At 51.5% G+C, this 21,901-nt stretch overlaps 1 protein-coding gene across 1 annotated transcript; it reads left to right on the forward strand.

The window, feature by feature from the left end:
* Window positions 1-217: 217 nt before the first annotated feature.
* On the forward strand, window positions 218-20,245 carry LOC309808261 (BCL-6 corepressor-like). Its single transcript, XM_082628363.1, has 12 exons — window positions 218-298; window positions 1,837-2,226; window positions 2,888-2,941; window positions 3,413-3,599; window positions 8,958-9,203; window positions 10,448-10,629; window positions 11,029-11,214; window positions 16,095-16,261; window positions 17,403-17,548; window positions 17,992-18,069; window positions 18,234-18,390; window positions 19,753-20,245. The coding sequence occupies exons 1-12, from the start codon at window positions 296-298 to the stop codon at window positions 20,042-20,044; spliced, it is 2,088 nt and encodes a 695-aa protein (XP_082484489.1). The 5' UTR covers window positions 218-295; the 3' UTR covers window positions 20,045-20,245.
* Window positions 20,246-21,901: the final 1,656 nt, after the last annotated feature.

Raw genomic sequence — 21,901 nt, forward strand, 5'->3', positions numbered from 1 at the left:
TGAACACCCTTGGTTCCCACTCTTTGGCATTGAGGGTGCACACTGAACCCAAGGAACCTCTGTGCTGGCAGTGCCTAGCTTGAACAGTGGGTCAGCTGCAGGGATGACAGTGCAACGTGAGCGCCTCACTTTTGACCTTTGTGTGTGTGTGTGTGTGTTTCTCGGGTAGGATCCACTGGATCTGCTCCTTGGGATGAGAAAGATAATGATGTGGATGAAGAAGATGAGGAAGATGAGCTGGACCAGTCACAGCACCACGTTCCCATCCAGGACGCCTTCCCCTTCCTGAACATCAATGGTGAGTGGGGTGGGGGGTGGGACCGAGGCATGGAGAGGATGTAAGGGGCTTTGATTTTGCAACCGTTGACACCATATCCACCATTGCACTGGGAGCAGCGACCAGGCCCTGGGGCCAGGCTGCCAGTCTGTTAGCAAGTAGGAGTCATAGGCAAAGGAACTCCGTAGGCATAGTTATCCCAGTGGGGTGGCTTCTAGGCAGAGAGAGCATCTTCTGAATCTTATGTGATAATTCAGAGAAATTAAAAAATGAAATTCATTCTCAATCCCGCATACAAATACACAAGCTGTTACAAATTTTGCTGATTTCCTTCAGGCCAAGTGCAGGGATCCTTTTCGTGAATTGTAGGCAAACTCTTCTGCTATTTCCCTCGGTACAAATTTTCTGTCACTGCCTTAACAGCCTCTGCTAAGGCGGTATCATGGGAAACTTGTGGCTCTACAGCTCTTAATACTAGGCTCTGATACAATTTCTCTACTAGAGACTTTTATCTTTTTTAAATTAATTAATTAATTAATTAATTTTTTGTGGTACGCGGGCCTCTCACTGTTGTGGCCTCTCCCATTGCGGAGCACAGGCTCTGGACGTGCAGGCTCAGCGGCCATGGCTCACGGGCCCAGCCGCTCCGCGGCATGTGGGATCTTCCCGGACCGGGGCACGAACCCGTGTCCCCTGCATCGGCAGGCGGACTCTCAACCACTGCGCCACCAGGGAAGCCCTATCTTGTTTTTAAATTGACTTTTTGAATTCAGCTTCCCAGGAAAGATGCGTTTAGAGGTTGGAGGGTCCCTGTGAGACAGAGCAGGTACTGCACCTCCCATTGCACGTTCTGAGGACGCTCAAGCACAAGGTGAACTGCTCTTCCACAGCATCTTCCCTTGAACTTTTCACTGACGTGCTCGTAGTCATATGACGTGCATTCAGTTGAGTAGCTTTTCACTACTTTTCTAAGTTCCATCTGGCTGCTAGGGTCAAATGAGATACTTTTGCCACCTAGAAAATTTAGTATATCCAGAGGATTCCTGTAGGATTTTGGAGTCCCCTTCCCTAGGTGATGCCCCTTCTTTTGAGAATGAGGAAATGACTCTTATCTGTCTACTTGCCCTCCTTCACTTACCCTGTCATTTATAACCTTGCAAGCAAGTGATGAGTCAAGACAACGATCATAGAGCTCTCTCAGGTTAATACTGCCACAGCTACATTCCCACTTGGTGCAATTTTAAGATTTGGACATTTGGAAATGTGAGATCCTTTCCCAAATCTTTGGCTCACTCATTCTGTTATTCTCACCCCTTAAAAGGATACAACCCATTTCCAGGATCATGATTTACCTTTTTTTTTTTTTTTCATGTTTTTTTAAAGCTAATATTGTGTGTCCTTACGTTATGGGGCACCTTGGATCCTTTATGGAAACATGTGAACATATATTAAAAATAAAAAAGTAAAATGTGGCCCTACAGCCACAGCGGGATTTCATTGCCCTGAGAGAGGAGTTGGGGCGCATCAGTGACTTCCACGAAGCCTATACTTTCAAACAGGCTCCGGGCCAGCCAGTTTCCGGCTTAAGCAAGGAGAATGTTCCAGCGGTAACCAACAAGGAGAACCTGGCGACGCCGGTCTCGACTCCATTCCTGGAGCCGACCCTGGGGAGCGACGGCTCTGCGGTCACTTTCGGGAAAACCCAAGAGGATCCCAAACCATTTTGCGTGGGCAGTGCCCCACCGAGTGTGGACGTCACCCCCACCTACACCAAAGACGGAGCTGACGAGGCAGGATCAACCGATGGCAAAGTTCTGAAACCAAAGCCATCTAAGCTGGCAAAGAGAATCGCAAACTCCGCTGGTTACGTGGGTGCCCGGTTCAAGTGTGTCGCTACCGGACTGTACGCAGACTCCAGTCAGCTCGGCCGGGAGCAGCGGGCATTGCAGGTGAGCCCCCCTCACCCGAATTTCAGGAGCCTGACCAGTTGTCAGGTTTTTTTAATGTGTGAAGAGGAGGGGGCCGGGGGTATGATAGGGCAGGACACCGGGCTGATTTGGTTAATGAAGCTTAGGATAATTTAAATGTTTGAAATGTGTCCAGTAAGGGGACGTAAGTGGATACTTGAAGTTATTCTGTAGATTTTAAGCGAACTCCACTCGAATGCTGATAACGGAAGTTTTAATTATTGCGAAGGATGTCTAAAAGACTGCGTGACGTTTACCTATCAGTCGCTTTGATTTCTCTGCCGTTACTGTACGTTAACAAATATACCTAAAAGCGCTGCTCAGAATGCCTCACGTGATACTTGGTGGAGGTGTGTAGCGGCCGCATGTCTGTGAGATTCGTGCAATTTTGTTTTTCCACCAAAAAAACAAACAAACAAAAAAAAACAAAAACACAAACCTTGCTTAAAGGGATAGAGTATGTATTTAACTTGCTAGTGAATGATAGATGTTGTATAGGAATTTCCTTAAGGTATTTTACTTTTAATTAAAAGACAAATAAAGCCAAATTGTTTTGCAATGTTAAGAAAAAAATTGGTTCATGCTTATAAAAATGGATGAAGTTATCTAAATGATCCATTGAGTGCCCATTTTAATTACATAGATGGAAGGATTACAAGAGGACAGTATTTTATGTCTACCCGCTGCTTACTGTGAGGTCAGTTCTTCAAATTTTTATTACTAGAATCTTCCATAAACCTTTTGAGTTAAATTTCATTTCCAAATATACAAAGGGAAGTTTGTGGGCCATGGTCGTCTTTATTCATTGTGCATTTGTTTTCTTTTCTGTTGTGTTTTTGTTTCGCTTTCTTTGCGTTGTATTTTTGTTTTGTTTTATTTACCTTCGAAAGAGAATGTCTGTCTGTATGCCACAGTGTATGTATGGCTATACATACACACCACATATATCTCTACATACATACGGCTTTACGAATAAAGAGTGTGTGACTAGTTACACATAGACACTCTTACGTTTTTATCGTTCAATTTTAAAATATCTCAGTTGTATCATAAATTGTGGTTGGTTTTGGGCAAACTTTTCTTTGCAGATACTTTCCTTTAAGGTAAGGGCAGTGAAATAGCTTTGGTGGTAAGGTGTGTCTTTTTTCCATCTCCGTTCTCTTTGTAGCGTGCAGTGATGCGCTTCTCAGAGTTGGAGATGAAAGAGCGAGAAGGTGGCCACCCGACGACCAAAGACTCCGAGGTGCGCAAATTCAGCCCCGCTGACTGGGAAAGGCTGAAAGGAAGTCAGGACAAAAAGCCAAAGTCGGTCGCCCTGGAGGAGGCCATTGCCGACCAGAACGACAGTGAGAGATGTAAGTGAACCCAGGCGGCTCGCGTGTGGTACCACGTCGGTGGGAACGGGGCGGTTCCTCCCCCAGTGCCGAGGGAGGTGAGAGGAAACAATACGCTTCCGACGGCCCAGCGTCTGGGTGCTGGCTGTTCGGAGAACGGGCTGCTCTGGCCACCCTTCCCAGCTGTGGATTGCAAGGCTGGTTGTCCTTTTGAGCGTTGCGGCATCCAGGAGTGAAGCACCTATGAAATGTTGTTTCCTGGCACGCATCTCCTTTTTCCGGAGCAATGCTAGTCCTGTAGTTAGTAATAGTCTGATACAGTAGAGCAGAGGAATGGCGGTGCAAGACCTCCAGCATAGCAGGTATGTGTTCTGTTTTGTAGCAGGTACGGATACGGGTTTTTGGTAGCAGTGGAATGACACTTGCAGCCAGAGCCAGACCCTCCAGAGTGACAGTCTCCTATGGGAGGGAGTGGAGAGTACTCGGATTCTCCCTCCAAAGGCAGAGGTTTCGTTCAAATGAGATGAGGGCTGATGAAGGCACCAGAAAGATGAGCATAATTATTTTCTGTGGCAGGCTTGTTTGCAGTCATTAGGAGTTGACAGCACGCTCCAAGGGCGTGGGATCAACGAGGGCGTTCTTCCTACCAGACGGGGTGTATTCTGTTTTGGAGGCCAAATTGGAGAGAAAGCTAGTGTTTGCCTCGAGTCACACTCTGCGGTCCCATCAGCTGCTCCCCCACTGGGGTTGACTTCGGGCTTTGCCCTCGAGACTTCCTGGGCTAATGAGATGTGTTGGCAGCAAGTGGAGGTCTTTCTCCCGCTTTCTTCAGTGTGCATGCTTGTGGCCTGTGGCCTGTGGCCTGCAGCCTGCTCCGGACCCCAGAAACCTCACCGGTGATGGTGAGTGAGGGCACCTAGGTGAACGTCGAGGACAGGGTGGGCGTGAAATCCTCCTGAGACGGGACAGTTGGGGGTGGTGGGCACGTTTGGGAGGCCCAGGCCCTTGGACCCAGTCGTAGGGTCGGCGTTCGCCCGCATGCTTAGGTCGTGGGTGCCTGATGCAGTTCGGGAAAATTGTGGTCAGCAGCAGCGTGTGCTTCTCTGTGCTGCTTGGAGCACTGCCCTGCCCCAGCTCATCTTTGGGGTCAGACAAAGGCCTGTGGCCAGGGTTCTGGGTAAGCCACACCGGGACCGGTTTGTCCTACGTGGCTCCCGTAGAAGGGGATTTCTGGGGCTAGTCAGTGGCGGCCTTACCCGAGGGATGGGGCTCTTGATGTGCCTGGAGTAGACGATTCCGAGCTCCTCCCCCTCGGGATTGGAATGAAAAACGGAGGGTCCAGGCCACCCTGGAGTGAAGCAGCAAGAAGGCCTCCCTCCTTGCCTGTGCTCACAGCTGACACGCAGCCCTTACTCTCCTGAGTGGCCTCATAACTCAGCTCTTGGGGAAGTTTCTCAGAGAGACGTGGTAAAAGTGGGCAAGGCCAAGTTCACGGGGATGCACTTTTCTGAGGAGGGGACCTGCCTGTTCTGGGTGGACGGTGAGGGAGGCTGGAGGAAGGGAGCGGGCAGTTAACCGGCCTCGAGTCTTCTCGCCCTTTTCTCCAGCAACGTGGCCAAACCCAGGGTGGCCGCTGCCCTTCATGTCTCAGTGGCCTCACCCGCCCTTCTTCCCAGAGACGTTTGTGTGCGTCCTTCCCAGTCTTTCCTGCTGAGCTTGGAGACGAGAACTCGGTGTGGCTGATGGGGAGCAGGGCCTGAGCCCCAGATGATTCCGAAAGCCCCCTCCCCCCACCGCCTGCCTCCAATCTCAGACCGACCGACGGGTCTCTTCCTGGAGCACCCGGGACATGGCCCAGTGAGCCATGAATCGCCACCATGGGAGGGCAGGAGAAGGGTTGGGGAAGGTGAGGGGCTCCGTTTGAAAGATTGGGGCAATGGAGGTGGGTTCCCCACCCACCCTCTGTCTTGTAGAGACGTGGGGTTTGTAACTAGCTGGTCAGGAAAGGTCACCTGAAGGGGCCACTGTTCTTACCACGGCCTCCACATCCAAGGCACAGCAGGTGTTCATTCCATTCAGCTGGATATGAACGGGCCTTCTTGTTCTTGGGCCATCATGTCTTGAGCTGATACGGGCTCAGGTCCTTCTCATGGGTGTCGGTGTGGCCGAGAGCCGAGCTGTGAGCACATGGGAGCTGGGGCGGGGATTTGGGGCGGGCAGGGGTCCCAGAGAGGGTCCAGGATGCCTTCAAGATGCCTTCCCCCTTCTGAGGCAGCCCCTACCCATGGAGGGACCAGGAGCTTCCAAGGTGGTGGGTGCTGTTTGCGTGGCCCTGGTTGTCCTGGTGCGGGTGCATCTTGTTGCTAGGGGCTTGTTTAAAAAAGAAATTAACTTGAAAACACAGTGGCCGAGACACTCATTTATTCTTTATGATCACATGGGTGGCTGAGTGAAATTTTTATTTTGGAAGTTCACCAAATGAGTTTGGAGGTTCCTCAGACTTGGAAGTTCATCACTAGGAACCCTCAGTGGCATTTGAAGATGGGGCGGGGCAAGGAGGCATTGGTCCCTTCCTTCTCAAACTTGGAGTAACCATCTCCCTTGCCAACCACTTGGCTGGGACAGGCCTAGGACCTGCTCAGTGGCAGTGCCTGGCCAGGAGCTGGAGGAAGCCTCAGTCGAGGGGCTTCATGAAACTTCTTTGCTCAGGGAACTTCTCTTCCAGCTGAGCACCTGCACGTGTGTAAACTACTTTGGAACAGAGGTCCCTGCACCCCTTGTGTAGCGGGTGTAACTTTGATCAAGGTTAGCCCTGACTGGAGGTGCTACTATAGTTAAGCTACAGAGAAGGGGATTTTAATCCTGGGGAGCCTTCCAGCGACTCAGAACCCTCTCACCTTGTTTAGGCCTCACTGGGCATGGCTCAACCGTGGTGAGGGTGCTTTGCTGCCACAGTGACTTGTAAATGTTGCTGTGGTGATGCTTCTGTGAGGTGATGCTGTGGTACAACCATAATGCATTTGGGATATATGTGCTGTGAGTCATAGGACCATGCTGCAGGGACCACGTTCACATCTTGCTTAGACTGGGTGACCAAGGGCACATGGCTTCCCACTTTTAGAAGGGCCAAAAGTAGCAATGATGGCAAAGCCTGATGGTTAGGATCCCCGTGTATCTATTTATCTCCCCATCTCCTTTGCCCTCAAGGGTCATCCTCCTGTGGGTCGTGGTTAGAACAGTCTTTGAGAAGCTCCAAGTGACACGGAGCCTCTACCCCATAGCTGGTGGCCATGGGCATCTTGGGCAGTCGGGGTGGGTGTCCTTCAGGGTTATTAGTGGCCTGGGTAAGGTCACACTAGCGTAAGGTCTTGGGGGGCCTTAGCTGAGGGGAATTGAGATCTTTGCCCTAAAAGGCTCCGGGGTTGGGGGAAGGGTGGATGGACCTAGTTTGGAAAAAGAAACTTTCAAATTGGACATGGGGGTTCTTAAGGTAGCCCTTCCATTCCTCCATGGATGCCCTCCCACGGAGCTTTTAGGGAAGGCTGATTGGACCAGATTGGACCCGAGAAGTCCAATGGTGTAACCAGCAGGGCTCACCTCTTAAAATTTCCTACATTTCAGGCCTGAGATTCAGGCTGGTCTGAAAGTCTTGGCATCTTTTGGTTAAAGGGATTTTTCCAGCCTTTCTCTGTGCTGAGCCCGGCCCGTGATTATGAAGCCCACCCCTGGAGGGAGGCTAGCAGTAACATTCCCACTTTACAAGTGAAGGGGGCCGAGTTGTAAAGCGGCGCCATTCCTGCCCGAGTGTTTAAGAGGGTCACAGAGCAGCCGGAGTGAGAGTTGCAGCACGCCGTCTTCACCGGGCCTGCGGTAGCCTGGGCTGCATCACCCGTAAGCACAGGCCAGGAGTTTGGGGCAGGAGACCCTCGCGGTTGGGGTGATTCCACCATTCCGGCAAGAGTAGATGGGGATCTGCCCCACCTTGGGATACCCTTGGAGAAAAGCTAAGTGTGTTCCACCATTGAGAACACAGGTCAGGCTAGCCCAGGCCAGGGTGAGGTTCATCCCCACAACTGGCTGCCATTAAATGCTGGGAATGCCCCCAAGAGAGGCTGATCAGGGGACCAGCCGGCTGGGCAGAAGTGGGAGTGATACTTGAAGTGGTCTAGGGAGAGGAGGAGAAATGCGAGCAGCATGTGAGGGGTGTGTCCATGATTTCATCTAGAAAAACGGGCTGTGGGAGCTTAGCTCAGGTGTTAACGAAATACCAAACTCATACACCCACCCCCACCCCCGGCCGGTGATGGACACAGGGTCATCTTCGGGGAACTCTTTAACAGCACAGTGATCATTATGGAATTCTTTGTGTGTTAGAAACAATGTGACTAGCAAAGCAGTTGAACTGTTTCTTTGGCTAGAGCAAAAGTGAGGAGTGATGTTAGGCTGGGCTGATTGGAGGAAAAGCCCCAAGTGGATGCTAGATTGAGCAGAGGGGGCAGGAGCAAGCAGTTCAGCCCTGCCCGCCGCACCCCCCCCCCCATGAAGGGGGTTGGAGTCTTGTCTTTGAAATGTCCTTAGATGCTTGTTGCCTGGGAAGGAAGGCGTGGAGACGTGCCAGGTGGGTGACTGGTGTCACTGAGGGCCTTCTTCCTAGACAGGAAATAGGAGCAGCCCCTCGATGGCAGTGAAATGCTTTTCCCCCCACGGGTGTGGAAAGAGGACAGACGGACTTGTAGCAATCTGGTTGAGTTCTTTGAAATTGCCCTTGACCCTTGTGTGTGCACCAGGAAGCCTTTCCTTTCCCTTTGCCAGGCTCTTCTTGCCTTGGTCTCCCCAGCTTCCCAGCCTCCCACCATTCTTTCCCTACCCTTTTTCTTCACCCTCGCCCCTGCTGACCCAAGTGAACATTGGTGCTATGTCTGTGTAGATGGCAGTTGGGGGCTATTTGGTCTCTTGATGACATCAGCCTTTTTTGTTGACTAGCAGCTGTTTCCATAGTCATTTGTAGCTCTGCCCTGATTGGTTGGATCTTACTGTGAGGTCACTCACCCCCCTTTAAAAGTAAGCCACCTTGGAGAGTTAAGCAGTTAGGGAGTGATCTCACATGCCTATAGACGTATGGTGTAGATGCCTCACATTGACCCTTGAAGGATGGATTGTGAGTGGACTACGCGCCTCATTTTCTGCTTTCTTTGCTGGTTGTGTTCAGCTGTCCTTCCTTCGGGACGTCTTTCTGAGGGTTTTGTGCTTCCGGCGTGTGAGGCCCCTGGTCTCCAAAGGGGGGCGGTCTGTTGGTAGCAGATTGCCTTGGGCATGGGGGTCCTGCCTGCTCCTGGTGACCTTTGTTCCCTCCTTTCCGGGTTGTCTCCCCTCCCCTAGGGGAGTGTTATGATGGAAGCAAACCTGACCGCTTTGAAGCCCCAGAAGACAGTGATCTTCCTGAGGACATGGACACGGGGCCCCCCAGAGAGTCCCCCGCCGACCAGGCGGCCCCGGACGCGTCACGCAGCCCCACCCTCCGGCTGAACAGAAAGCGCAAGGTGTCTGGCGATAGGAACCACACTGAGACCACTGGGCTCCCAGAGGACTCTCTGCTGAAAGCCAAGCGGAGACGGGTCTCCAAAGGTGAGCTTGGTTTGGCTTCGGGCCCGCAGGGCACCCTACGGAAGTCCTGGAGCGGAGCAGTGGAAAGTTCCAGTCCCACCCTGGAGCCCTGGGGGGAGCCACTCACACCTTCCCCACCCCCCACCCCCCCAAAGCCAGGTGCAGGGGCTGGAGCCCAAAGGTGGCCAAAGGCAAATAGGCCCCCTCCCGAGACTTGGTGACAAGTTCCAGCCAACACAGTGACCACACCCGTCCCCTCCCCCACCCCTGTTAGTGATGTGTAAGACAGTTTGTTCCCCACCCCCACCCCTGCCCCGGGGGGCTTCTTCATTAATTTGTAGTTACTTCTCCATTAGCTGACTGGCCTGAGAGGGAAATGACAAACAGTTCCTCTAACCACTTAGAAGAGCCACATTATAGTGAGCTGACCAACCTGAGGTGTGCATTGAATTAACAGGGCTCCATCCCAGAAAGCAGCGCCGCTTGCTGCACCTTAGAGAACGGGGGGAGCAGAGAGCAAACCTGGCCGGCAGGGCAGGAAGGAAGTGACCCAGGCGGTTCAGCCTGCGGTCACCCCCCAGGGCAATAGCATCTCCGAAGAGAAACCTGGCAGGAAAAGGGCAGAGGCCAAAAGCAACAGCAGCTGGTTGGAGGAGTCCCTTAAATGCAGTGACAATGAACAAGGTACGCACGGGGCGGGGGGCGCTCCTGGAGGGTGGATCACTCGCCCTCTGTGGGAAACGGCCCTGGAGGGGACCTGAGCGCCATCCAAGTTGACAAGAGTAGCGTGTGGCGAGCGGGGAGTTTTCTTCATGAGGTCCTTTCAGCCTGCACACTTCCTTATGGAATGGACAGTGAGGCGGGAGCTCGACTTCCTGGGCTGCTCCTCATCACCCAGCCCGCGGCTGGGCAGGAAGGGAAGTCTTGGGTGACCCCGGGCGCTTGTCAGTGCCCTCATTCCAGCCTCAGGCTGTCCCCAGTCGCCCTGTCCCGAGCACCCAGGCCCCCCACGGGTGGGGACGGGAGCGCAAGAAGGGCTGGCTTCTGCCCTCTCTTGCGGCCCTTTGAAGCGACTTGCCATTTGGCGTTTCGTGGGCTAGCCTATTTGCCGGTTGAATGTGGGATGATTAAAATATTAGTGCTTTGAAAACATAATTGGTATATCTTTAAAAACTGAAGCTGCTCCAACGATCAGTGCTAACAATGGGCTTTTCTTTCCTCACCGGCTACAACTGTGTAACGCCCGCTGCTTCTCCCCCTGACAGATGTGCTGTGCACGGACGGAGAAATGGATTGGCAGCCTTCGCCCCTGCCGCAGAAATACACCGACAACAGCGAGAAACCATCCGGGAAGCGACCGTGCAAAACCAAGCATTTGATCCCTCAGGAGCCCAGGCGGGGCTTGCCGCTGCCAGGGGACTCCTACGTGGACAATGCGGATGGCAAGGTACCTCTTGCCCCTGGCTCTCCCCCGCTCCCCGGGCCTGTGCAGGCACATCCCGCCTGCTTACTTCTCTGCTTCTGGGGACAAAGCTTTCCTTTTCCTGAAGCCCTCCCCACAAAACGTCCCTGCCCCTTCCTAGGGGACCTGTCTCCTGGGTGGTGGTGAAGTTTCCAGCTAGTAAAAATGCAACCCCTTCCTCGCGCCCCGCCTCCCCCAGACAGAGAGGAGGAAAAGTGCTTTCCTCCACTCAGGTTTGTAACTCAGGGAGGAGGCGAACCAGGCGGGTGTTGGAAGGACAGCCTGAAATGTGTGCGCTGCCTGGTTTCGTGATAGGTGACCGTCCGGAGATTTTGAAAGCGGCCTGAGCCCAGTTCCGACTATGATCTTTCGCCAGCCAAGCAGGACCAGAAGCCCTTGGACCGTTTGCAGCAATTGTTACCAGCTTCCCAGGCCTCGCAGCTGACATGCTCAAGCTCCCCTCCAGAGACCACCCAGTCCCGCCCGATGCCACCGGAAGCGCGGAGACTTATTGTCAATAAGAACGCGGGCGAGACCCTCCTACAGCAGGCCTCCCGGCTTGGCTACGAGGTGAGCATCCTTGTGGGTGCCCCGGATCAGGATCCGCCGGCTGCTGCTCCTTGGGTGGGGGACACACTGGCTGGGGATGGGGGGCGGGTCTCAGAGCCCAGCCCCCTCCACGTGGCGGGCTGGGCTGGGTGTTCCAGCAGGGTGTTTGCGTTGGCCCCGCTCACACTGCGGGCTCTTTGGTGGCTTGTTCAGTCGTGGTGTGAAAAGAAAGGCAGGCCTCTCTGATGTTCCGTTCCCGTTCAGGCAGGTAGGCTGCTTCGGCCAGTCTGGCTCACTTATCTCTGATATAAAATCTGACCTAACCCAGGGCTTGGCGACCAGGGGAATTTTAATGAGCCTTTTGGATTCTGAATAGCAAGAAGGAGAGTAGTTATTAGCTCTACTAACTTGTGCTGTTTGGGGCAGAGTGATGCCCCTGTGGGGTAGCGGGTGGGACGTGTCTGTGCAGAGTAGGGGTGGGAGTGGGGCAGACCTGAGCAGTCTCTTTCTGAGAGGGCACGGGAGCCGAGGGCTGATGGGCGGGGAGCAGGGGTTGAGCCTTGCACAGAACTCCCTGTCCACACTGCTGTATCCCAACCCAGCACGGCTGATGACAGTGACAGCCTCTATTGCTAGAGCAACATAGAAAGAGAGCTGGTATCTGCCTAAGCCCGTGTGATCTGTAGTAACTCCTTTCACCCTTTTAACATCTTCACTTGGGAGTAACGAGTACTAGCCCACTCTCGGATGAGGAAACTGAGCCTCAGAGGGGTTAGCTGATCCCCGTACAGGTAGCAATCCAGCAGTGCTCCACAGCCCACCACGCTCCTCAGCAAGACTGGCTCACACTGGAATTGCCCTTTTTACAGTTCAAAACCTCTGTGAGACAGATGCCTCTCCATGCCCTGTGCAGTTCCCCCACCATACTTGTCAGTAGCAATTGTGATGTGATAGCCCACAGGGCAAAGGCATTTTTCTGTGCTGGCATCAGCCCTCTGGGAGTTGAATGGTGACAGTAAAACGCGGTTCAGCAGGCTGAGCGTGGAGGTGTGGCTGAGCACTGGGGTGGCAGGACCCAGGCTGGCCCGGAGCCCTGGCGCCCACACCCTCAGCCAGCTCTGTGCCCCTGTCCCCCGTCTCCCGTCGTGTCCCCCCACCCCGGTCCATAGTGCCGTGAGCCCTTGGAAGTGTGCCTGCCTTGGCCCTAAGGCCTGACTGTGGGTGGGAAGTTGGAAGCACTAGGGCTATGCTTAGTTTGGGGGTGTTTTGTTGTTGTTGTGGGTTGAATGTGCTCTTGTGTATATCTACACGTCTCTTGGAGACCTCTCCATTAGCTAGAGAGCACTTTGTGGTAGTTAGCGCAGTTACTTGCAGGTGAAGTCCAAGGAGCACCCAGTTGGTTTCCCAAGAGCTGAGAGCGGGCGCCTAGGAGGACAGAGCAGATGTTGCACATAGTGTTGAGCTAGACCCCCCGTGGTTGAGAAAATAGTCTCCTTGCTTCCAGCAAACGCTGGAGGTGGGGGGGAGACCCCTAACCCCAACTTTTGGGCTAGGGTTGAGAAAGTAGACTCCCGCTTCCAGCAAATGCTGGAGATGGGGGTGGCGGGGTGCTGCTGCACCCGCCGTGGAGGGCGGGGCTCCGAGCCCCACCTGTGAACTTGGCATCATTTCCAGCAGCCTCCCTTTGGGACCAGAGACGTCAAAAGACCCTCGTTGGTCCTCTAAGACAGTTTCCATTTTGGTTTGGTGGCTCTGAGGCCTGGACCAAGGGGCACTTGATCCATACTTTTTTAGGCTACCTGGCCTTTGATTGCACAGGAAGCCTTGGGAATGTTTACGGTGGGATTTGTTTTTTTCTTCAAATGTAAATTTCAATATGTAGATTCCACAGATCACCAGTGTTGATGCTGAACATTGTGACAAGTAGATGAACGCTTTCAACTTTGAATCCAACTTTCTGGGATTTCTCTGGGCAGAATTTTAAATGTTGGGCTGATGGCCCAGTTGGGAGATGTGGCAGCTTCAACCTTTTAAAATTGAAGGACAGTTTGCTTAAGCAGATAAGGGTGTGGTTTGGGAGGGTTTTCCTGAAGTTTTGTCTTTAGCATTCTTGGTTATTTTCTTCTGCTTAGCCAAAGATACCATGTGCAGTACAAAGGCTGTCTGAGCTTTATGTCATTATAATGTGGTTCTGGAAGTTTAGAAACACACTCTGGCTTCAGATCCGCGTTAAATAGATCACTTGCGTGGCCAAAGACCTCAAACCTTTCCCTCCTGGGAAAAAGGCTTCTATTTCTTAGGCTAAAACGCCAGTGTGCAACCACATGCTTGTGCCTTTAGCGGTGATGGTTAAATTTTCTATGAATTGAATAAGTCATGCTTTTTAAAAAGTTAATGAGGCATTTAATTAACTAACAACGTCGGGCTTATGGCCTTTATGGTTACATTTTGTGGGTAATGGCATTCGGCTTATAGCCGCTGAACAGAGAGCTGTCCGACAAAAGCAGTTTGACTTTGCTCGGGAATGGCTGGGCTGCCCTTCAGACAGTCCCGTTTATTTCTAGCGGAGAAAATAAACCAAGGAATGTGTTGCGTGGACAGACTCGCCCCGCCTCTTCACCTTTCAGTTAGAGAAAGTGTCGGTGGCGATGGTTGCCATCCATTTAGAGGCCATCACCCTCCTAGCTAGGAGAGTGTAGTTAGCCCACTTGACCCCCAACAGAGAAGGCCTGTGGGATGCTCGTCACAGCTGGATTGCATCCCTCTAACTGGGGCCCTCTTGGGCCTTTTGAATCTTCCCAGCTGACCAGGTACCAAAGACCTGAGTTATAGGTCTAGTACTTCATGTTAATTGAACTTGGGGTTTAATATCTCTGGGCCTCAGTTTCCAAGTGTTGAATGAGGATAGTACTACTTCCTTTCCTGCTAGCTCCTGGGTTCCTGTGGGTGACAGAAGACGTCCTTATCTGGGGAAATGAGAAGCACTGTGTAAATAGTGGGATCAACGTGGTTGAGTTAGGACAGCCCGTGGCAAAAAGTCTGACCTGGCCGTGGGGCTACTGCTGCCTTTGCTGCCATCTTCCAGGAGAAGAGAGTTGACTTACCCACCAGCTTGGACGGCCTTTCATTTCTAGGTACCCTTGAATCTGCCCTAGTAGTGATGAAGGTTTCCAGGCGAAGGCCATGATTGTCACAGCAAATAAACCCTGGGTTGAGTAAATTGATGTGTGCACAGCAGTTGGTGGCGTTCAGACCTGATCCCAGAGCCACGTGACAGGGCCTCTCCCTGGCTGGGGCACACAACTCATTAGCTTGCAGCCGTCCACTCAAGTCTGGCTAGTGAGGGCCTGCTAAAAGCGCAGCAGCTTCATGCGGTATCCTGGATACCAGGGCTCGGGGCAGGTGGCCTGGGAGCCCAGAGGATTGTGGGCTTTCTGGCAGGTTGGGATGTAAACGGAGAAATGCATTCGTGGGCGTGCCTTTTCTCTTCCTCCTCTTGTTTTGGAAGGGAGCTGCTGCAGTGACCTGAAGTAACAGGGCACCGATGGCCAGGTTTACCAGCATGCCCCATTGGGTTCACGTGGTAAGCAAATGGAACATTCTAGTTCGCTCCCAAGTGAGTGGTCACCTTTGATTGGCGTGTCCTCCAAAGGGCATAAAAGGTTTTACAGAACCCATCTCGCACTTATGGGCGGCTAGAATGACCCCCGTTTTAGGTTTAACAGATGAGTTACCTGAGAGATGTCACAAGGAGGCCTGTTCTGACCCCATCCCATCCCCCCTTACCAGCAGACCATGTGTTGGGCCACATGCACGTTCTGCCTACTCCCAGCTCTCAGAACCTGCCGGCTCTCTGCTGGGCACGACTTACCCAGTATAAACAGTATAACGTGTTTTCTGGTGGCAAATACTTTCGATGTGTCTGAAAACTTTCTTAAGGTAATAAAACATTGAATAAGTTCCTGCTCTGCTTACTGGGAGTGGTTCATATTAATATTTTAACAAGCCAAAGAAATAAGGTTAATAACAGTGATTCTAATGCACAGTGTTGACACAGAACATCTCTGGGGGGGGTGGGTTGTGAACGTTTTATTTGATTCTTGAAATGTGGAGGTTGCAGCCTGTGGTGTATCAGGTTCCTGTCATTAACTTGAGTAAATATGAGAATATTAAGACTGATTCTGCCCCGAGAGGGTGGAGTGAGGCAAAATAGAGGGTGGGGTTATTGGAGGCATTTTGGGTCATTCCTCGAGAATGGAGGGAGAGAGCTTCTCTTTAACTCTACTTAACGTACAGACAAGAGCATCTGAGGCCCAGGTTCTGATTTGGGGTCTTAACAAGGGGCGCGAGGATGTAGCTGACCTGCATGTCCCTGCTTCTCTAAGCTGGGGAATGTTCTCTGGCTGATTTAATCTCTCTTTAAGTGTTGGTCATCCATACTTTGATCTAAACTTGTGTTATCGTCCACTGCCACTGACCGAACAGACCCATCAAGTGAGAATGGTCTGTGCTTGGCAATGTGTCATCTAAGATGTTAGCAGCCGTGACACCTCTGTACTGGTCACGTCGGCCCCTGGGCTGAGGGCTCTCATCGTTATCCGAATGCGTCCTCTCAGCAGCCCTGTGGAAGCTTGGAGAAGTTCAAGGGTAACTTGTCCGTGGCCAGGCCACTGGTGCAGCAGAGCCTTAGACAACACTGTCTGCATCTCCAAGCCCTTGTCACGCACTCTCGCCCCCCAGCAGGATGCCTGCCGCCTGCCCGCGCCATGGTGGGCTTTTGGCCCCAAGGATGTATGCCTTTGAAAGTGGGCACCGCCAAGCTATGGGGAGGTCACCCTTACAAGGTTCACTGTATGGTGGTCTGATGGTATCTCCTCTCCTCTCCTCTCCTCTCCCCGTAGGAAGTGGTCTTGTACTGCCTGGAGAACAAGATTTGTGATGTGAACCACTGCGACAACGCGGGTTACTGTGCCCTGCACGAGGCTTGTGCAAGAGGTTGGCTCAACATCGTACGACACCTCCTTGAATATGGCGCCGATGTCAACTGCAGTGCCCAGGATGGAACCGGGTCAGTGGCGGTCTTGCGCTCTTGGCCTGGCCCTGCTGGGGCATAGGCAGTGGTTCTCAGGGTGTGCGGGGAACCCCAGAAGGAAAGATGGAGAGTGAGTGCCATGTAAGCACACTGATGGCGGAGTCCTCTAGAATGGAACCGGACAGATCTTTCTGGCAAATTTACATAGAACTTTAAAAGTCTGTGACGCTCTTATGGACAGAAGTCCCTGAAAATGTTGAGCCTGCATGAATAATCAGGGGTGTTCTCTTTTAAGACCCTGGACTCTTCACCAGCGTCTGTTGAATCTCAATCTTGAACATATATGTGAGTTGAAAGTTGCAGGAGTACAGACAGGTCCAGTGGCAACTGGCTTGATAGGACCTGCCGTGTCCACCCACATCCCCGGGCCTGGCCCCCACTCTGTCCTTGACCTCGGTTTATTGGCCAGAGGCCCAGGTCTGAGTCAGCCCAAGCATCTTCCCGGTTGTACCTGGGATGCCACCACGAGGCAGGGCACTGGGGCTTTCCTGACAGTCATAAAATGAGCAAAACCGTAAGGTATTTGGTGGTTCGTGGTTTCCAAATAGCATCCTTTCTGGATGGGACTGCGGACAGTGTTCCTGACCCCAGCGGACACGGGCAGGAGGACTCTGTATCCTCCTGAGAACTCGCCCTGCCTGTCGACTGCTTCTGGGCGAGAGGGTTGATCACTCATCTCCAAGTTGGTTTCAGGAGAGGTTCCACTTTGCCCCTAGTTTCTTTTACAAACTGCACTTTTTGTAATGGTGTAACAATGGCTTCTCGTATCTGCTTCCTTGATGCTGGGGTTCTTCCCCCCACCCCGCCGTATGTTACCTTCTTACAGTCTGTCACTATTTAAGTTCATTGGAAACGTTTTCATCGTTGTCTGAGTTCCTCCTTGGGCCATGCATTAAGAGAGATTTGCATTGAAGAATTAGGCCTGAGATGGTCCCTTCACCTGTCCTGTAAAGGGTTATGTGTTGAAATAACAGAGTAATTTGTCGCAGCGACCGTAAACTCACCTCCTCAGTGAAATAGCGCGCCTACGAGCCTTGGCCACACACGCTCGATTTTGCCCCGTGTCCTTAGAAGCAAGCGTCTCGTGCACAGGTGTAATCCCCCGCACCTCTCCTAGGCCTCTCCACGATGCTGTCAAGAATGATCATCTCGAAATTGTCCGCTTGCTCCTCTCCTACGGTGCTGATCCTACCCTGGCTACGTACTCAGGTAGAACCATCAAGAAAGTGAGCCACAGCGAACTTCTGGAGAAGTTCTTAACAGGTATGGCAGAGGTCAAGACACGGTCTTGTTCAAGCATCTAGACGGTGACTTCACAGCCTTTCACCTGGGTTCCCCCTACCCCCACCCCCCGTTTACTCTAAGTGACCCTTTACTGGGAAAAGCGGCCCAACGTTAGTCTGTCAAAGGAGAGATACATACTTTGAGTTTTGCAAGGTGGGGGGCTGGAAAACTCTTAGCTAGCCAGGCTAGCTTTTGTTTGGCAGGCTGGGGCGGTGAGGCGGGCAGTCCCTCAGGAAGGCGGGTGGACGCGTGGGGAGGTTTCAGTCAGATACCTGGAGGCATGTGCAGTGGGACTTATCAGGAGGTGACACCAGCCCCAGCGTGAGATGTTCCCGAACTCCAGCAGCATTTGCCTCTTACCAGCAGGCGTTATCTTGTCCTTGTTTCTGTTTCTCTCTCTCTCTCTCCCCCTCTCTCTGCAGACTGTTTAAATAACCTGCAGGCTCCTGACGACGGTAACCCTGGTTGCTCTTCGGAGTTCTCTGGCAGCTGTGTGTGTGGTGAGCAGCCTTGTTCGTTTCAGTTGGGCTTGTGGGGGTGGGGGTGGGGGTGGTGCTGTGAGCAGGACTTGCTTGGGAAAGAATTTTTCCAGGGTCCTTTTTGGCGAACAGCTGGAATCTTGCTCCAGCTTACTGACCTCTCTCTTGTTTGCCCCCCCGGTTAGAACCAGATGATGAAAGTGGTTACGATGTTTTAGCAAATCCCCCAGGACCGGAGGACCAGGATGACAGCAACGAGGCCTATGGTGACCTATTGGAATCTGAATTTTCCGAAGACCCCCTTTTGCCGTGTTATAACGTCCAGGTGTCCGTCGCTCAGGGGTGAGCGTGGCCAGCGTGTGGTCGAGAGCCAGCCCAGCTGCTCTGTGGGGTGGCAGGAGTTAGAAATCCCCTTCAGCAGATGAGGGTGGCTGGGTTGGGGGGTGAGTGAATTCCTCACCAAGTGTCCACCGACCTCACATAATGCAGTGGAACTTTTCCAGAAAAGTTTGGGGTGTGGGAGGGTTCCCCAGCCAACTGCCCTCATTGGAACACACCCCTAGAGCCCAAAGGACACGGGAGTCAGCGACTGCAATTGCACAGTTTCAGTAAACTCTTGGGGAAGGGATCCTCCCCAAACGGCTACCATAGGGGCCTTCCAAGGCGCGTGAGGTCCACGGGACGATACTGATGTGTACCCTCTTCTCGTATAAGATTAGAGAAAGCCGTATGTGGCACCTGGGATCTTATGTGTCTTCAGATTTGCTTAGATCGAGTCTTGTCCCCACGGTCGGGCCACTGTGCCCCATGACCAACCCTTCGGAGTGAACACATCAGGAGACCTTTCTCTGCTGTGTGTTGACCCTGGTGCTTAAGGAGTAGCATCCCCCTTGGACTCTGAGGCTGGGAACGTGTCTGCCTTTGTGGTGACATTCTATTTGGGATAGAGATCATAAAGCATGGCAGGGCATCAGGAAGGATTTTACCACCTCCCTTCTCGAAAAAGCCTCACTCCCGGCAGCAGTGAGGGGCGGCTTGGAGGTGTGGGAAAGGAAAGGAAAGCCAGGTGACCTCGAGTGTTTCTCATGCTCTCTCCGTGAGGGCCGGAGGAGAGGAGAGGTCAAAGAGGTGTTTGCCATCTCCATTGGGTTGGCATACAGACTGGTTTTCCCCAGTGACTAGAACGGGGTACACTTACTTGGAGAGGGGTGACCTGAGTTGTGGCCAGAGCCAAGGCAGCACTGGGGTGGCCTGCAACGAGGCTCGTTCAGGGGCGCTGCTCCTGCTTTTGTCTAAGTTGGCTGATCCGCCCTAGGTGGTCTCTTAACACATGCACATGAGTCCAGAGTTCCCCCGCTAGAAGTAGATCTTCCGGGCTTCCCTGGTGGCACAGTGGTTAAGAATCCGCCTGCCAGTGCAGGGGACACAGGTTCGAGCCCTGGTCGGGGAAGATCCCACATGCCACGGAGCAACTAAGCCCGTGCGCAGCAACAGGCCCAACGCAGCCAAAAATAAATAAATAAATAAAATTAAAAAAAACAAAAGAAGAAGTAGATCTTCTAAGGACAGTGAGAAGTGGGGTGGGGGTGGGGTAATCAAAGTGGAAGTAGCAGGCCCTTTCACCGCCAGGAGACGGGTAGTTCATAGTTGGGAGCGCCTCTAATTTTGCCGGAAACTCAAACCACTGTCCTTTCTCTGGTGTAGGCCTCATAACTGGCTGTTGCTCTCAGACCTGCTCAAGAAACTGCAAATGTCCTCCTGCATATTCCGCTGCAATTTCCCAAATGTGGAAATTGTCACCATCGCGGAGGCCGAGATCTACCGGCAAGTGTCAGCAAGTCTCTTATTCTCTTGCCCCAAGGACCTAGAGTCCTTTAATCCAGAAAGTAAGGAGCTCTTAGATCTGGTGGAGTTCATGAACGAGCTTCAGACTCTGCTGGGCTCATCCGTGGAGTGGATCCTCCCCAGAGACCTGGACTCAGACGACGACTGGTGAGCTCGCCGGGGCCCGCCGTGTACAGTGTGTCATGGTGTTAATCCTTGTGCATATGTGTCCTAATACGACTATTTCTGTAAAGAAAGGACACTATGAGACACGACTCCAGTTGGAAGGACTTCAAAACATGTTTTTTTCTTTTTAAAATTTGAAGTCAGTTTTTATGAAGTTGTTAATAAAGTTTCTTTACTTTTCAATGTACACATGCTTTGGAATATGTTTGATTTTACTCGGAACAATTGTTTCTTTTCTTTTTTAAGGAGAAAAAAAAAAGGCAAAGGAGCTCCACACTTTGACTTAATTTCATACAAAGCTCCGACGACAGAGGCCATAACTGTTGAGAGTTGCTTTTGGGGCAAATTAAACCAGTAAAATTTTAAACTCTTCCTCCATATTAAAGGGATTGAATAAATTGGCCACTTTGGTGCACCTGTGTCCTGCGAATTGTCCAGTTGGAGATGGAGGTTTAGAAAGTGAGTTTCAGTCTTGTTTAAGTCTCTTCCCATCAGACTGGTCTCGTGATTTCCTACACACCATGTTACTTCCTGTCTACCTTTCCTTGGTGTTGTTCATGCCTGGATTGTCTCCTGTACCTGCTCAAACCTTGGTCCATTCTCATTTGTACCATGGAAGTTTGTCATGCTGGATACTGTCAGAACTAATTTTACTTAAGTTTGCGTTAAAGTGCAAAGCACACGTTTTGTATATTTTCTGTTTTTTGTGTTTGTCTATATTTTATGGTTTCGCTTCAAGAAGTATTATGGGAAGGGAAATAGCAAGATGTAAAGAGCAAAAAAGTCATCATTCTCTTTCAATTGTTAGAACATCTATCTGCAATCATAATTATGATGCACTGTGGTATGTGTTAAAATAGGAAATACATGTAACGTCCTGTAGGAGCAGCAAACTCAGTGGTGTTGGTGAGGGTGTGTCATGGAAGTAATCACAAAGCAGGTGACTGTTGGTTGGGGTCCTGAAACATTAGTGTGCCTTCCCTGTGTCCAGTAGTGGTCTGGAGGGGTCAGGAAGCCTGCCTTTGAATTTCAGGGAACAGAGGGTTTGAGGTCCTCTCTCTTCCATTGCTCTAGTACACTGCATAGCAGCAGTATACTGGGTTTATAGTTGACGTTGAAATCGCTGATTGATCATTAAGATTGGGACGTATCTTTGGAAATGAAAATAGGAAGAATCGTATGCTTTTTCTTTTTTTTCTTTTTTTTCCTATATCTGAAAAGGTATGTAGTACTTTGCTGAGTGGTTGGGAATAACGTTTGCAGTATTCAGTGTATTCAGTTTTAGTATCTAAATAGAATTAAACTGTTGCTGTAAACTGGAATAGCGCTTTGTTACTGACAAGTTTTAGAATGCATCTGTTCGTCAATTACCTGTTTGGGAAGATTGTAGTTAATGATTTTGAGAATGTGGCTATAAACCTCCAACTGACTCAAGAAAAGCAAATAAGTCAAGATTGACAAATGTATAGGCTCTTCATCTTATTGTGTGTGGGGGTTTTTTTTTTTTTTTCCTTTTAGTTATTTGTCAAGGTATAAAGAATTCTATCACACTTAAGACAAGTTAAGTAAACTTCACGGGGTGTGTTCTGACATGGCATGGAGCAGATCCCATGGCCTAGATCTTAAAGGTGATTTTATGTTTAAACTTTCATGAAAACATATGTGATTGAAACACATTAATATATTGATACAGAGGGCAGTTAATTTTTGTCTTTTGTGTGTGTGTGTGTGGTACTGTTGTGGCCTCTCCCGTTGCGGAGCACAGGCTCTGGACGCGCAGGCTCAGCGGCCATGGCTCACGGGCCTAGCCGCTCTGCGGCATGTGGGATCTTCCCAGCCCGGG

Source organism: Mesoplodon mirus (genome assembly GCF_964341445.2).
Source record: "Mesoplodon mirus genome assembly, chromosome: 7".
NCBI lineage: Eukaryota > Metazoa > Chordata > Mammalia > Artiodactyla > Ziphiidae > Mesoplodon > Mesoplodon mirus.